Source organism: Ammospiza nelsoni, chromosome 1 (assembly GCF_027579445.1).
Source record: "Ammospiza nelsoni isolate bAmmNel1 chromosome 1, bAmmNel1.pri, whole genome shotgun sequence".
Taxonomy (NCBI): domain Eukaryota; kingdom Metazoa; phylum Chordata; class Aves; order Passeriformes; family Passerellidae; genus Ammospiza; species Ammospiza nelsoni.
Genome location: NC_080633.1, coordinates 62252227 through 62267122, shown reverse-complemented (window position 1 = coordinate 62267122; position 14896 = coordinate 62252227). Strand labels below are relative to the sequence as shown.

At 51.4% G+C, this 14896-nt stretch overlaps 1 protein-coding gene across 1 annotated transcript; it reads left to right on the top strand.

The window, feature by feature from the left end:
• The first annotated feature begins 6087 nt into the window (after positions 1-6087).
• Positions 6088-10912, top strand: SOX4 (SRY-box transcription factor 4). The gene has a single exon (XM_059478220.1). The coding sequence runs from the start codon at positions 6940-6942 to the stop codon at positions 8233-8235; it is 1296 nt and encodes a 431-aa protein (XP_059334203.1). The 5' UTR covers positions 6088-6939; the 3' UTR covers positions 8236-10912.
• The last annotated feature ends 3984 nt before the right edge of the window (positions 10913-14896 follow it).

The window sequence follows — 14896 nt, the reverse complement described above, 5'->3', positions numbered from 1 at the left end:
ATGGGGCTGAATGGAGGGTGATGGATTTTTTTGAGTACAAAGGCAATTTTATGATAACAAGTTCTAGACAATCTCTAAGGCTGGAAATGATAGACCACTCTTTGTCTGCCTCTGCCAGAATACCTTGTACATGGATAACCCCAACTGCCTGAAGGTTGCCAGAGGAATTTTCTTTACTTAGAGTTGGACCCTGTCGATAATCACTTGTTAATAACACAGAGCTTGAAAAAGAAATAAAGGACCGTTTTCACAACTAAACAGTATGCAAGGTATTTTTCTTTTCTTCCCTCCTTTAGTTTAATTATCTTAAATATATCACTCAAGAAGTGACCTTGCAAAAACCGAGTCAGATCTACATTTTACAAAACATCTTTTTCCTGTGTGCACAGGGAATACCTTATGCTTCCTTTCCAGGAGGAGTGAGCACAAGCAACATTTTTTCTTAATACAAGAAGACATTCATCACCAAATGCAATAGCATGCAACATCCCACTTGAAGATCTTTAAAAACAACCCACATTTAATTCAATGCACAGTGGTATTGTAGCTCCCTCTTATCAGCGATGCTGAAATCTGGGTGACATCACCATGTTGTGGAAGTGGGCACAAATATTATTTCATTCTTGGTACTGTGTGGGCTTCTGCTGAACTGCCTGCTTGCAGCTGTTTGCTCTTGTAGAGATGGCAGGAAAAGATGAGCTGAACGTTACACGGGCGGCGGTGATAAGGCTGCAGGAGGCAGGGGAAGGTGAGGGCAAGCAGGAAGGAGAACACAGATGGCTGGGAGGGAACTTAAGGGGCAGAGGAGAGGAACACGTTCAGAAAGTGCAGCGGTCCAAAGACGTGGGGCCCTGCCTGCTGCCCCTCCTGCAGGGAGGGAGGCTCGGCCCCTGTCAGAGCGCTGGCTGCAGGCACACACAGCTCCCCTCCGCTGGCGCTCCCCTTCCCGGGGTGGCCTTCACGCAGCTGCACCTCATGCATATGCAATCTGCTGCTACATATGCAGCAGACCGGTAATTCCTCTTCAACCTTGTGGCTTCTCGCTTTGCAGAAAAGGCTTGCCAAAACGTTTTTTAAAAATGAACTAGAAGCACTTCTTATATGAAGCTGTTAAAAAACCAAAAAAAAGTCTACTAAGTCTTACAGGATTGAATAAGAGGTGCAATTCTCCTTTTAAGTAAATGCAAACAATGTGTTTTCCAAGTTTCTTTATTATTTTTTAGTAGAGCTTATTGAACTGGTGTTACTCTTAGGGAACAAGTTGAAACTTAAAAGGTCACCAAAGTGGATAAAGGATAGAAAGCATTATCATATTTTCTTACTAAAGTCACTGGAGAGGTGTTCCTGCCTTCCCAAACCAAACATTTACATATAAGCGATAAATATCTGAATTAATATAAATATATACATGCAAATGGATTCCTACCTACTTATTTTATTAAATGAGCTAGAAATGTGTTGACATTTCATAACAGGAGCACTGGGTGTCTATGTGCAGGCTTGTACTCAAGTAAAATGCAAGTGAATATACAGTCTGGAAGGAAACAATACCATACAACTTTAGGCAACAGATTTTCACTCCTAAGTAAATAATATCCTCCATAAAACACTTCCCAGTAATAAAAATTCTTCTCCACAAAGCTATCAGAGAGAGTTCAAAGCGTTTATGAATCACCGTAAATAAAAGTACACTGTGAATTGAAGTGATGCAATTGTACTATGGAGTTTTCTTCTTGCAAACAGGACGAAGAAGGAGGGCCCTCTTTCATGTCTCAGTTTACACCTCTGATCCTTAAGCACGCTCTTTGATCTTTGATGAATATCTGTTATCATCATGTTATTTCAAAAGCCATGCCTTTTTTAAAATTTTTTTTCTCCCTTAAGAGCAAGTATTTAGTCTACTTTATTTTCTTTGGATCAAAATAGGCAATAGAAAGGTGGTGGGGAATGTGTTTTTCAGCAGCATACCTCTGCTCTGGCCTTGTCATTTGCAGTTCAAGAAGGTTGAAAATAACCCCAATACACCTATTTCAAATGCGGCACAAAACGTCAGGAAAAATATGTGTTACAGAGGCGAATTTTGCTCGCAGAGAGGAAAACACGCCGAAATAATAGAGGGCTTTCTTCGAGATAAATAAAATGCCACCTTTCCCCACCCTGTGGATGCCTGTCATGGGGGCACGGGAAGCAAGGTGTTCGTGAATCACCTTTCGTTCATTCATTCACTTATTTCCCGCAGCGCGTCCCCTAGGATGGCTGGCCGACCCTCGGATGTCCCTGCTCTGCCCCTGCCGTGCAGGTGAACTCGGCCCACGCGGGTTCAGTCCCGCGGGGCTGCCCCCACCGGGCGCGGAGAGCCGCGCATTCCTGCGGGCACTCCGCGCATCCCTGCGGGCACTCCGCGCATCCCTGCGGGCCGGGGGCACTGCCGGGGGCACAGCGCGGAGCTGACGGGCGGGACGATGAACCCGAGCGGAGCGGGGAGGTGCGGGGGTGAGGGGCGGCGGCAGCAGCTGCGGGGGCTCCAGGCTGCGGCAGCGCAGGGAAGCGCTCCGCGCCGGGCAGGGCACGCAGGAACACGCTCACGGGAGGGAAGGTCTGCGCCCGAGAGCTCAGACGGAGCAGGATGCAAAGCATTTCCCACAGCCTCCGGAGCTGGGGGTGTGGAAAAGAGCAGAGGCGAGGGCTGCAGTTAAAGGAGCCTGTGCGCTGGAAATCCTCAGTTTAAAACAGAAGAGCGGGGAGGGGGGAAGAGCGGTGCTAAATGTGCGGGTCCTTAAGGCGTTTTAGCCGGTGGGGACTGCGTGCTGGTTCACACAGAGCACCTGCAATCAATCACGGAATCATAGATTCATAGAACGGCTTGGCTCGAAGGGGACCTTAAAGATGACCTAGTTCCAGCCCCCCTGCCTCGGACAGAGGTACCACCCACTACTAGATCATATTGCTCAGGGTCCCCATCCAACCCCGTCTCGAACACTTCCAGGGATAGGAATGCTGGAATCAATGCTTGCGGTGCCCAGTGCTGCAGCAGATTTGTCCAGAGTATTGTTCCTGAGCAATCTCTCTCGCTCCATGTGCACGGCGAGCTGCAGGTCCCGATGTGTGAGAAGGTGTTTTCAGTGCCCCTGCCTTAAACCCCGCATCGGGGTTTGGCATCGCTCGCACGCTGTTCCGGCGGCGCACAGCTGACTACGTGGGCCCTGCCGCTCTTTGATGCAAACCCACCGAATTTCAGTCAGAAACTTGCAGCGTTATGCTGCTCCGTAAAACCACAGGGGTGTAAAAAAATTAAAAAAATAACGATCGCGGGTTCACTAGCTCCGCGTTTTCCCACGTCTGGCAGAAGAGGCTCAGCGCTGCCACCTCGCGTCCCGCGCCGCGTCCCCGGCCTCATGGAGCCCTCAGGAAACAGAATGGAGTTTTAAGGCTTTTTAAGTTGTAAAACGCGGAGGAGCCTTGCCAATACTCTTAAAACTTCATTTTTAAGCGGAAGCTGAATGCTTGCGCTTTATGCCGAGGCTTAAAAATTTGGGGGAGCTGGAAAGTACTTTCAGTCCGCCACTGGAGGATTAGGGGTGGAAGCAATTAACTTTGAGGAAACAGCTAAGAAATTGTTGTAAAATGCTTTTTATAGAGTTTCACATCATGTTCTTACACTTGCTTTATTAAGTAGTTCTAAATTTCACTTTTGTGAAGTTTTTTTTTTTTTAGGAAATAATACTCTTCTGTCCATCCCCACTTTTTGAACCAATATTAAATTGATGCGGCTGCTTTGATCAGGAAGACAACTCCTCACCTGGAGATGAATTTTATTCATGGTGGTCAAGACCTTGCAGAACTTAACACAAACAAGTGAAAAGCTTCTTAAGCCTTTTCTTTCTATGTTTGCCTATCAGTTTGGGGCTTGTTTGTTTTGCTTTAATTTGTGTCTGGAAACATGGGAATATTTTACTTGCTTTGTAGTTTAAACAAATTGATATTTATATGTAAAATACAACAGTTGGGGGTTGAAATCCTGCTGGATACCGTGCTGACAGGTGGAGCAGCCAGAAGCTACTGACTGCTCCCAGTCCCAGTTTTTCATACTGCTGCACATGAACACCAAGAGTGTAAGCAAAAGCCAGCGCTTATTCCTGACACCAAATCCACGGTGAGCCTCCATTTCTGTAGTTGGTGGTGGGGGTATAAGGTAGAAGAGACTTGATTTTAGCTTTGGGGCTGCAGGGGAAAAACACAGTGTGATTTACTACTTACAAAGTGTAAAGGTGAGAAACTCCACTGATGTCACTGGATGTCGTCAACCTAGAGGAAAGCAGTATTTTATCCAGAGGCTGTATGAGGAACCAATGTATTATTTTTCCAAGCAAAGCTATAATTTAATTTGTATCTTTGTAAACAGTCTCAGTAATGTAGGTGGCCTACCCAGGGAGGTACTGAGAATTCAGGATTTTTCTCAGCATTTCACAGCCGCGTTCTTTAAGTCCAGTGTGAGATCTTAATATCCAAAGCCTGTTCTCAATCCAGCTAGAAACTCTGCTAAAGGATCCTACCATAACTTTTCTTGCAAACATATGCAATTTATTTTTAGACCTCTATCTTAGATATTTTAGCTGTATCCAACCATTATTTTGCTTCTGATTTAAAAGGTGGTGTGAAGAACAAAAATTTTCACAGCTGTTTTGCCTAATAGCTTTTCTGGTCCCTGGTCTGATGAGTGATGTGAGGAATCATTGGGAAGCAGCGCTGACACTGTTTTTATGGTCTTACTGCCCCCTTCACCTGAATACTGGAGGGGGGGCTGATACCACGAGGCCTGCAGGGGTGCTGCACAGCGCCTGACCTCGCTGCCCTGATTTTCTTCATTACTGATGGTGGCAGGACAGAGGAAGGGGCACATGGCACGAAACAGCGGTACCCGAAAGCGCCTTACAGCCAGGGAAGAGCCCCGGGGAGCAGGGGCCCTGCTCGGCGGGGCGGACCGGCAGGGACACGGCAGCAGCTCCCCCCAGGGCCGGTACCTGCCTGCCGGCTGCGCGCCGCTCCTTCCTCCCTCCCGCTCTCCGGGGACGCGGAGGGGCCGGGCCGGAACCCCCAGCCGCAGCCTCTCCCGGGATGGGGCGCCTCGGTGGCACCGCGGCATGCAGCGAAACGCAGGAGGGGAGTCGGAGGGTAAAAACGCGATGAGGGCAGCGCCTCTTCCTCGCTGCGCGCCGGGGAATTCGGGACGGGCGGCAGGGTTACTCAGCGCCGTGCCCGGTGCCCGCCGCCGGTCCCGTCCCACCCCTGCGCGCTCCTCTCCAGCTCCGTGCGGAGGGGGCGTGACGGCCGCGCCTGGCGGGCCCTTCTCCAGGGCCGGCGACCCCTCCGTGACACTGCGCGTGTGGGCGTGGGGACGGGCGCGGGGCGCCCTCGCCCTGCGGCATTCCCCGGGCAGCGCTGCCCGCTGGGCGTGCGGCGGCTGCGGGGCGGCGGGAGCGGCCTCCCGGCCCTTTGTGCGGGCAGGTGTCCCCGCTCGCCGCCCGGCGCGGGGGCGGGACGCCTTCATTCCCCGCTCTCCCTTTCTTTCTCTCTTCGTTTTTTTTTTTTTTAATTATTTGTATTATGATGATTTTTGCTGATTTCCTGATTTTTCCCCCCCGGCAGGGAAGGGGGGGGAGGAGCGGGGCCATGGGCGGGGGCCGGGGGGCCGCGGGCACGTGCGCGGCGAGGCGCGGGGCGGTGCGCGGCGCTGCCCTCCTGCCCCTTTTAAAAAGTTCGCCCCGCCGCCGGGAATGAGGTCAGCGCGGGCGCTTCCCATTGCACGCGGCCATTATTACCGCTCCGCGCCGGCCGCCAATCCCGGGGCGGCGGGCGGGGCTTGGCACGCGGAGGGCGTTGGATACAGCGCGCCATTGGCCGCGGGGCGGGCTGCGAAAGGATAAAGCGGCGCGGGGCGGGCGCGGGGTCCGCTCTCAGCTGCGGCCGGCGGAGCGCGGCGTGCGGGGGGCGCGGGGCAGCGCCCGGCGGGCGAGCGCGGGGGGCGGCGGCGGCTCCGCGGGGCTCCGCGCGCGCGGAGCAGCAGCAGCGGCGGCACCGCCGTCGGCGGAGGACGAAGGAGGAGAACGGAGCTGGGCGCCCGGCTCGCCGGTCTTCCTGCCGGGGACGTACACACTCGTTCATGCACGAGCGCTTTTTTATTTTCTTTTTTTACGGCGATTTTTTCAATTATTATTATTTTTGCCTTCTTGTTTCTTTTTTATTTTTTATTTTTTTTTCTCCATTTTTTTTGCCTTATCCCGAGGGGTTTCCTTGTCGCTCGGTACCTCGCAACTGCCAAATCCAACCTGCACAAACTCCTGGCCACCGACCCCGCTGCCACCACGGGTCCTGGAGCCGGGATTTTCGGGGCTTCGGGGGCGCGCCGCCTCCCCCCTCCCCCGCGGCGGTGCACGCTGGCCGTGCCCAGCGCTGAGAGACTTTCGGCGGCAGGAGTGCCGCTCTCCTGAAACGCCGCGGGCAGGCGGAACGCGCTTGTGAACTGGACCAGCTGCTTCGGGGAGGGGGGAAAGCCGATGTGGTGAGGAAAAAAAAGCAGACCGACACCCCCCTCCAAAAAAAAAACAACCCAAAAAAGCCCAACACCCCAAGAAAAAAAAAAAGCTAACTTGGACGGGCGGCTCGGGGCGCTGCTTTTGCAGAAACTCTTGTCTGACCGCGGGCGGCCTCGCCGCTCCTGCTGCTGCCGCCACCGCTGCCTCGAGGGGGAGAGGACCGCGCCGCCGGGGACGAGGCGCCGGTGTGGAAGTACAAGTGGTGCGGGGAGCGGGGGCGCGGCCGCGGGGGGCTGCGCCGTCCCGGTGCCGCTGTGAGAAGTTGCGCGCCCTGCCCCGCGCCGGAGCGGCGCTGAGCTCCGGAGCGGCGCTGAGCCCCGGCGAGCCCCCCGCCGCCGCCGCCGCGATGGTGCAGCAGACCAACACGGCGGAGAACACGGAGGCGCTGCTGGCCGCCGAGACCTCCGACTCCGGGGCCGGCATCGAGCTGGGCATCGCCTCCTCCCCCACGCCGGGTTCCACCGCCTCCACGGGGGGCAAGGCGGATGACCCGAGCTGGTGCAAGACACCCAGCGGGCACATAAAGCGGCCCATGAACGCCTTCATGGTATGGTCACAGATCGAGCGGCGAAAGATCATGGAGCAGTCCCCCGACATGCACAACGCCGAGATCTCCAAGCGCCTGGGCAAGCGCTGGAAGCTGCTCAAGGACAGCGACAAGATCCCCTTCATCCGGGAGGCGGAGCGGCTGCGCCTCAAGCACATGGCGGACTATCCTGACTACAAGTACCGGCCCAGGAAGAAGGTGAAGTCGGGCAACAGCTCCGCCAAGCCCGGCGACAAGGCGGACAAGGGCGGCGGGGGCGGCGCCGGCGGGGGCAGCGCGGGCGGCGGCTCCGGCGGCCCCGCGGCCCCCGCCAAGCCCGCCCCGAAGAAGGGCGGCGGCGGCGGCTCCAAGCCCTCCCCCGCGGGCGGCGGCGGCGCGGGCGGCAAGCCCCACGGCAAGGCGGCGGGGGGCAAGGCCGCCCCGTTCCCCGGGGAGCCCTCGGCCGCGCTGCTGCCGCCCGAGCACCAGGCGCTCTACAAGCCCCGGGGGGCGGCGGGCGCGCCCTCGGGACCCGGCAAGCCGCTCGCCGAGAAGAAGCTGAAGCGGGTCTACATCTTCGGGAGCGGGCAGGCGGCGGCCGCCTCCGCCTCCCCCGGCGGCGCCGTGCCCGGCAGCCCCACGCTGAGCAGCTCGGCGGAAGCCGGCGACCCCTTGAGCCTCTACGAGGAGGGGGGTGGCGGCGCGGGCCGGCCCGACGGGGACTGCGGCGGCGTCGCCTGCCCCTCGCCCTCCGGCTCCGGCTCGCCCTCGGATCACCGCAGCTACACCAGCTTGCGCGCCTCCTCTCCGGCCCCCTCGACGGCTCATTCCTCCTCCGCGTCCTCCCACTCCTCCTCCTCTTCCTCCTCCGGCTCCTCTTCGTCGGACGACGAGTTTGAGGACGACCTCTTGGACCTGAACCCCAGCCCCGGCTTTGAGAGCATGTCCCTGGGCAGCTTCAGCTCCTCGGTGCTCGACCGGGACCTGGATTTTAACTTCGAGCCCGGCTCGGGCTCGCACTTTGAGTTCCCGGACTATTGCACGCCGGAGGTAAGTGAGATGATCTCGGGGGACTGGCTGGAGTCCAGCATTTCCAACCTGGTCTTCACTTACTGAGGCGAGAGCCGGGCCCTGCTGGAGGAGGCACCGGCGCGCGTGGCTGTCGGCAGGACTCGCCCACCCCGCCGGGCGCTTTTGTGTCTTTTTCTGTTTTGTTTGGTGTTTGTGTTTTGGGATTTATTTTTTTTTTGAGGGGGAGGAAGGAGGTGTTTTGTTTTTTTCTGGGAAGGGGCTGTTGAAAGACTGCTTCTTGAGCTTGGGGAAGGAGCGGGATCGCCCTCTCCTTGCGGAAAGGCCGGCAGTCCCCTTCCTCCGGCTGCAGACGGACCCGCTCACGCCCCCTCCGAGAGAGGAGCCTGACGGTGCTTTTTGAGAGACTGGCGGGAGCGAGACGCTGTCCTTTTCCCTTTTTTTATTTCCTGAAAAGAGAGACAGAGGAAGGGGGAGGGAGGGGAAACCACACACACCTCTGGGTTCTTTGTTATTGCCCATTTTATACGAATAAAGAGGAGGGGGAGCAATGCGTTGTGCTGAGCGCGCACTGGATGTCTTGGGCATTCGCCCTTTCCAATGAAAGAGCGATCAGAACTGCTTGGGGAAAAAAAACAACAAAAAAAGAACAGAAAATCCACCCAAATCCTTTGCAAGGTTCACGTTTGTGGGGAGGAATCCTGTCCCGGTTTCTTCTGCGGTGAGAAGAGGCAACAATGCTGGGAGGAGGAGGAGGTGGATGGAGCTGGACTGAGATCCTAGTTAAGCGGAGAAGAGCCAGACTTACACTTGAGAGCTGTCTTGGAAATACGGTGGGGTAAATAATAATAAACTGAAATGGATTTGCACGTACAGATAAGGTGGCGGCAGCGCTTTTCTCAGTCACCTCATGTAATATGTAGAGAGAAAAATAAGGCTGAAACTTCAAGAACACTGAAAACTTCTTTTGAAACAGAGACCGAATGGGAACAGTTTCTGTCATGATGTGGTACAGGGGAAACTGAGGGCGATGGCTTTTGGAAAAAAAAAAAAAAAGAAAAAAAAAACAAACCTGAAAATACAAAAAAAAGTAGTTTTTTTCTTCTTACTCAGAATCGTGATGGTGTTGGATTATTTCACTGGTGGGGTTTAATATAGCATGTTATACTGTCTATCTTTTCAAGATTTCTGTAAGACTGTTGAACAGTTTGAAAAAAACAAAACTAGTGTTAGGATATTATCAAAGCAGATAGATGGCGCTATGTTTGATTCCTACAAAAATATCACCAGCTTTTTTTCATTCTTAACTCTTTAAAGGATTCAAACGCAACTCAAATCTGTCAAATCTGTGCTGGACTTTAAAAAAATGAAAATTCAGGACCAAATTTTTTCTCAGAGTATGTATGTGTTTGTTCCTTATAGCTGTAAATGAAAAGACTGTTTTTTCTCACCGATGCTCCATCCTCGTATTGATTTTTTTTTTCCTTGTAAATGTAATCGGATGCCATTTTATAAGTGGACGTATTTATACTGGCCAAACTTTTTTGACTTTGTATTTCTTTGTCCTTTTTTGGTAGTTCTCGTTGTTACCCGCACCATTTTTATGTCTCCTTCACTGAAGGGCTAGAGTTTTAACTTTTAATTTTTTATATTTAAATGTAGACTTTTGACACTTTTAAAAACAAAAAGAGAAGAGAGATGAAAACGTTTGATTATTTTCTCAGTGTATTTTTGTAAAAAATATATAAAGGGGGTGTAAATCGGTGTAAATCGCTGTTTGGATTTCCTGATTTTAACAACAGGGCCGCTGGTTAGTCTCTCACACGCGTGTGCGCGCTCACGCTCACTCACACTCTCACACACCCACGAATCAGCCCCTATTTTGTCCATGTTTACACTCCAATCTGCAGGCATCTTAAAGTGACAGCATCCCTCGCCGCCCCCGCCGCTGCCGCTCCGCAGCCCCCGCTCTCGGCGGAGGGGCGGCCGGGGCCCGGGGGAAGGGATTGGCACTGGGCGCTGCCGTCTGGGGAGCCGCCTGGCCCCGCATGAATGAAGCAACTGGTGCATTCACACAGAAGGGATCCTGTACCTTTAACTTGTAAACCACATCTTTTGCACTTTTTTTCTAAGCAAAAACGTGCCGTTTAAACCACTGGATCTATCGAAATGCCGGTTTGAGTTCGCGACACTATGTACTGCGTTTTTCATTCTTGTATTTGACTATTTAATCCTTTCTATTTGTCGCTAAATATAATTGTTTTAGTCTCTTATGGCATGATGATAGCATATGTATTCAGGTTTATAGCTGTTGTGTTTAAGATGAAGAAAGTGAAAACATCTTTGTACATTTAAGTCTGTATTATAATAAGCAAAAAAGAAGATTGTGTGTTTATGTATGTTAATATAACATGACAGGCACTAGGACGTCTGCCTAATGAGGTGGTTCCGTTAAGGGTTTAACTTTTTTGTTCTTTTTTTTTGTTCTTTTTTTGGTCATCCATCCTGTGCAATATGCTGTGTAGATTTTTTTTTTTTTTTTTTGTTCTACGGTCCCCCATAGCACAACGTGGGGAAAGGAAAAAAAAGAAAAAAAATCATGCCAGCTAACCATGTCAAGTTCACTGCCTGTCAGATTGTTGATATACCTTCTGTAAATAACCTCTCTTTTGTTTTGTTTTTATTTTCCTTTTTTTTTTGTTTTGTTTTTTTTTTTTTTTTTTTCTTCGGGAAGGAAATAAAATCAGCTGGAACTGAACCCTAACACCGGGCTGCCCTTGTCGTCATTGCTACGCCCCCAGCCCCCTCGGGGCAGGTGTGTTTTGGCTCTCGGGAGGCGCCGGCGAGGGAGGGAGGGGCGGCCGCGCTGCCGAACCGCCCACCCTGCACCGGGACCGGGACCGGGGCACGGCCGGGGAGCGGCGCCGGTACCGCTGGGGCTGCGGGGGCTCCGGGGCAAGCGGCTCCCGATCTCCCGGCGCCTCGCCCTGGGAAATAAGATTATTTTCCCTTTAAAGAGATTCCCCCTCCCCTCATGTTTTCCCTTCTGCCCTGTCGGTCCGGGTGAGACCAAGTGAACGGCAGTGGGGCCCCGCCGCCCACCCCCCCATCCAAAATAGTTTCTCCGGGCGCTTTAATGAAGATTTCCTAAGGCAAACCGTAAGCAGAACCCGGCGGTCAGCTGTTGGGAGGCTGGGCGCTCGTAGGGAGGTCCTTGTCCCCTCCTCCCCGCCAGACGGGGCCCAGGCCGGTGACCCCGCTGGGTTTCGACGTGCCGGGTGCCCGCCTGCATTCCCTTCCTGCCTACGAATATGCATCGTACCTCGAGCAGTGTTTTGTAAACCGATTAACGCATCCCACTGACATAATGGTTTCACTTAGCTGTTAATTTACAGCTGGCTTTGAGCCACGAACTCTTTTTTCCATGAAAAAGGAGCAGCAAGCTAAGAGAGCCGTGGTAGCGGCTGTTTCGCAAAGCCACCGGCGCAGGTTAATGTTTGCTCTGCCTTATCCCCGTGAATTCCTGGGTTGTATTTACCTTACAAAAAAACCCCATCAGCAGCTCCACTGCCTGGGAGCTTTCCCGGTTAGCCCCCTTTGCATACAACGCCTTTCCTGTCCGGGGTCATTAGCAAATCCCGTGTCTGTGCCGGTGGCTGGCGTGTCCCCCGAGCATCCCCGCCCGGGCCGGGGCAGATGGGCAGCCCAGCGCAGGGTGCGCCCAGCCCCGCCCGGCCGCGGCCCCTCGCTGTGTCCAGGCGTGTGGTTGGTGATTAACTTCCTCTCGGCTCTGGGCACTGATTAAAATCGGCGGAGAAAAGGGCCAGGCGTGGTGATGGGACAGGCGACAACATCCGGCTGCATCCACTGGCGAGCAGCCGGCCTGGGACTGCATCCCTCCCTTTGCTGGTCCCCGCTGCCCCTCCAGGCCCCCGGGCCGTTGGCTACAGTTAACTTGAGGGGTTTTATGGTTTCCTGCCTGTGTGGTTTGTGCCCTCCACTATAATAGTCCAGTGTTAGCAGACGGATTGTTTCTCTGGGGACACTTCGGTGGCACAAGTTGTTGTTTCCAGATAGCTTCAGGAAGTCAGGCTGCACAACAGTTACATATGGGCATATGTACATAAATGGCAAATATTTCTCTGTTCCTTGCTGCTTGCAATAAGACAAGTCCCTCACTACAGGAAGTACCCAGAACAAAGCCTCACAAGGATGTATCACCAAAGATACTCCCCCTCCCCCCCTTTTTTTCTTTCTTTTTTTTTTTTCCTAATAGACCGTATTTCCAGTGTAATTGCTTTGGAAAGAAAAGTAGTAGCCCTTTAGCAAAGGTGAAAGAAAGTAAATTTACTGAAAGGATTTTATAATGAAGATCAATGTAAAAGAAAAGTAGATTTTAGGAATTGCAACTGGTGTCTGACTGTAGGATTGCCTAACACTGGATCATCTCTTGGATGTGGGCCCCACTGGTGGATGCCTATGAAGAGGCGTATTGCCACAGCTTTGTGGAATCTCCAACTCGAGATTGCTGTAGCTGTCATTCCCTCCTGCTGCCCTGCCACCATTGCCAGAGCCTCTGCCAAAGCTGCTCTGAGGGGCCCCAGCCTTGCTCCTGGCAGGTGTAGCCACGCTTCAGCACACAGGGCAAAGAAAGGTTGCTCCTTACCTGCTGTGCCTTCACCCCAGTAGTCAGCATTCAGGGATTTCTACAGCCACACGTGATCATTGTCACCAGTGAATCCCACTCCACTAATTATTAATTCTGTCCTCCATGGCATTCCCTTCCTGCCTCTGGCCTCTGCAACTTCTTGTGGTAATGCTGAGGGAATTCATCTGTGTGCTGAGTGAAAAAATGAAGTTACTATTTCCGTTTTAACTTCCGTGTAGACAATTTGGTTTATTCTTGTACTTGACAATTTTGTCTCTTCATCTTTGCTAGGACACTGATTTTTCTAACTCTGCTGTTTCTCCACCAGTTTATCTCATAGTGCAGAGAGAGACATAGAAAAGAATTGAATTAGAAGATTTAAATGAAAAAAATCAGCATAATAGGCTGCATATGTCTGTCGCTAAAATTTATTTTTAATAGATCATGCTTCTTTGTTAATCATTAATTTACCTGCAAATTAGATGAAGACTGTTCACCTCAAGAGTGTATATATAATTTTCAGTAATCAGATCTGCTTCCCCTGTGTATAATTTCATTTCCTTCCCATCCTTGTGAAGCAGTGTGTGATGTGATTGCATACACAGACAGTATTGTATTTTCTTTCTTTTCCAACAGCAGTGTAGGGTTCCCTGAGAGTTAGCAGTGCTGAACACATTTGCAGGCTTTGTGCTCCTGTGTTACACTGCCACAGAAATGGCCTGAGTGGGAAGGACAGGATGGAGCCAGAGGCCTCTCCAGCCTCTCTGCTAGCTATTGTGGCATACACACTTCATCATACGTGACACAGGATCAGCCTTGTGAATGCTGAGGCTTCATGTGGCCAGCCCCTTCTCTCCCACATCTGCCTCCACAAAAAAGTGGAAAAAGAAGCAGATTTGAGCTCAATCCTCCTTCCAAGGGCTCTTTTATTCTGCATGTTGTATCTAGTTATTGAATGTACTTATGACGGTTAATGTTTTTCATGTAGGATAAATCCACAAAGGTCTCTGTAAAGCTTTGGAGACATTAACAAGGAATTACAATGAGACCTCCTGGGTCTACACATGTTGTGATCATCTTAATATGCTAGAGTTCAAAAATTATTATCCACCTCCTGCCATTTCAACCTCTCCTCTCCAGGGCCCTCAGAGAAGCTCTAAACATCAGGTAGGATTTTTGTCACCAACATGAGGAAAATACATGTAGTTTTCTCCAAGATGGGTATACCATGGCACAAAAGATGACTCAGTAATTTCGTGGTCAGTAACTGCTCTGTTTTGTGCACTGTACATAAACATAGCAAGGCAAGGAGCAGCATTCAGTGAATCTGTAGTAACCAACCTATACAACACCAACAGAATTAAATCCCCTCAGTAGGCATAACTCACAGCATGGCTAATACAGCATCTTTGACCAGATTATACTACTCTAAATCACTTCCTATATCTTTTTTTTCCTACCAGTACACTAACTTCTTGTATCCTTTTTCCCCCTGTGTTAGCTCCTCCATGTTTCTTGCAAACAAAGCTTAACCCTCCTACTTGGCAAAACATGAGGCTCCAAATAGCTCATGTTGCATCTTTCCTTCTAAGTGTGTTTATTTGAACCAAAGGACAATATAACAGTGGACCAGAACATTATGTCTTACCTCCTTCCCAGACCCTATTTTTCTCATGTTTTAGAATTTATCTCCTTCCTTTGCAAAAGGCATATTGCATTTCTAGTAGAGTGAAAAGAATCTGATTTAAAATGTATGCAAGATGTACCCATGTTACTTTATCATCCTGAGCTTAGACCAAGGCTCTCAGATGAGGGTATCTCTGCACACTGACTCAAAAATAGCACCAATCTGGGTACAAACTGTGATTCTGTTTCTGAAAGCGAAATGAAAACAGCTGGTATCTAGCTGAATAATTTAAAAGGTGCTTGCTCAGGTTGGCTGTTTTGAAGAAGTGAAATTGCTATGAAACTAGACAAGATCTGACTGTGTGATCTCAGCACAGCTCACTGAAACCTGCTCACTCAGGCTTGAGTCTGACTGCATCTCTCAAATAGTCACATTCTTGATGTGCCAGAGGAAGCAGCACAGAGTGACCCTTT

Bases quoted from the DNA above. Each gene is read 5' to 3' on its own strand.
- SOX4 (XM_059478220.1), top strand. From the start codon at position 6,940: ATGGTGCAGCAGACCAACACGGCGGAGAACACGGAGGCGCTGCTGGCC.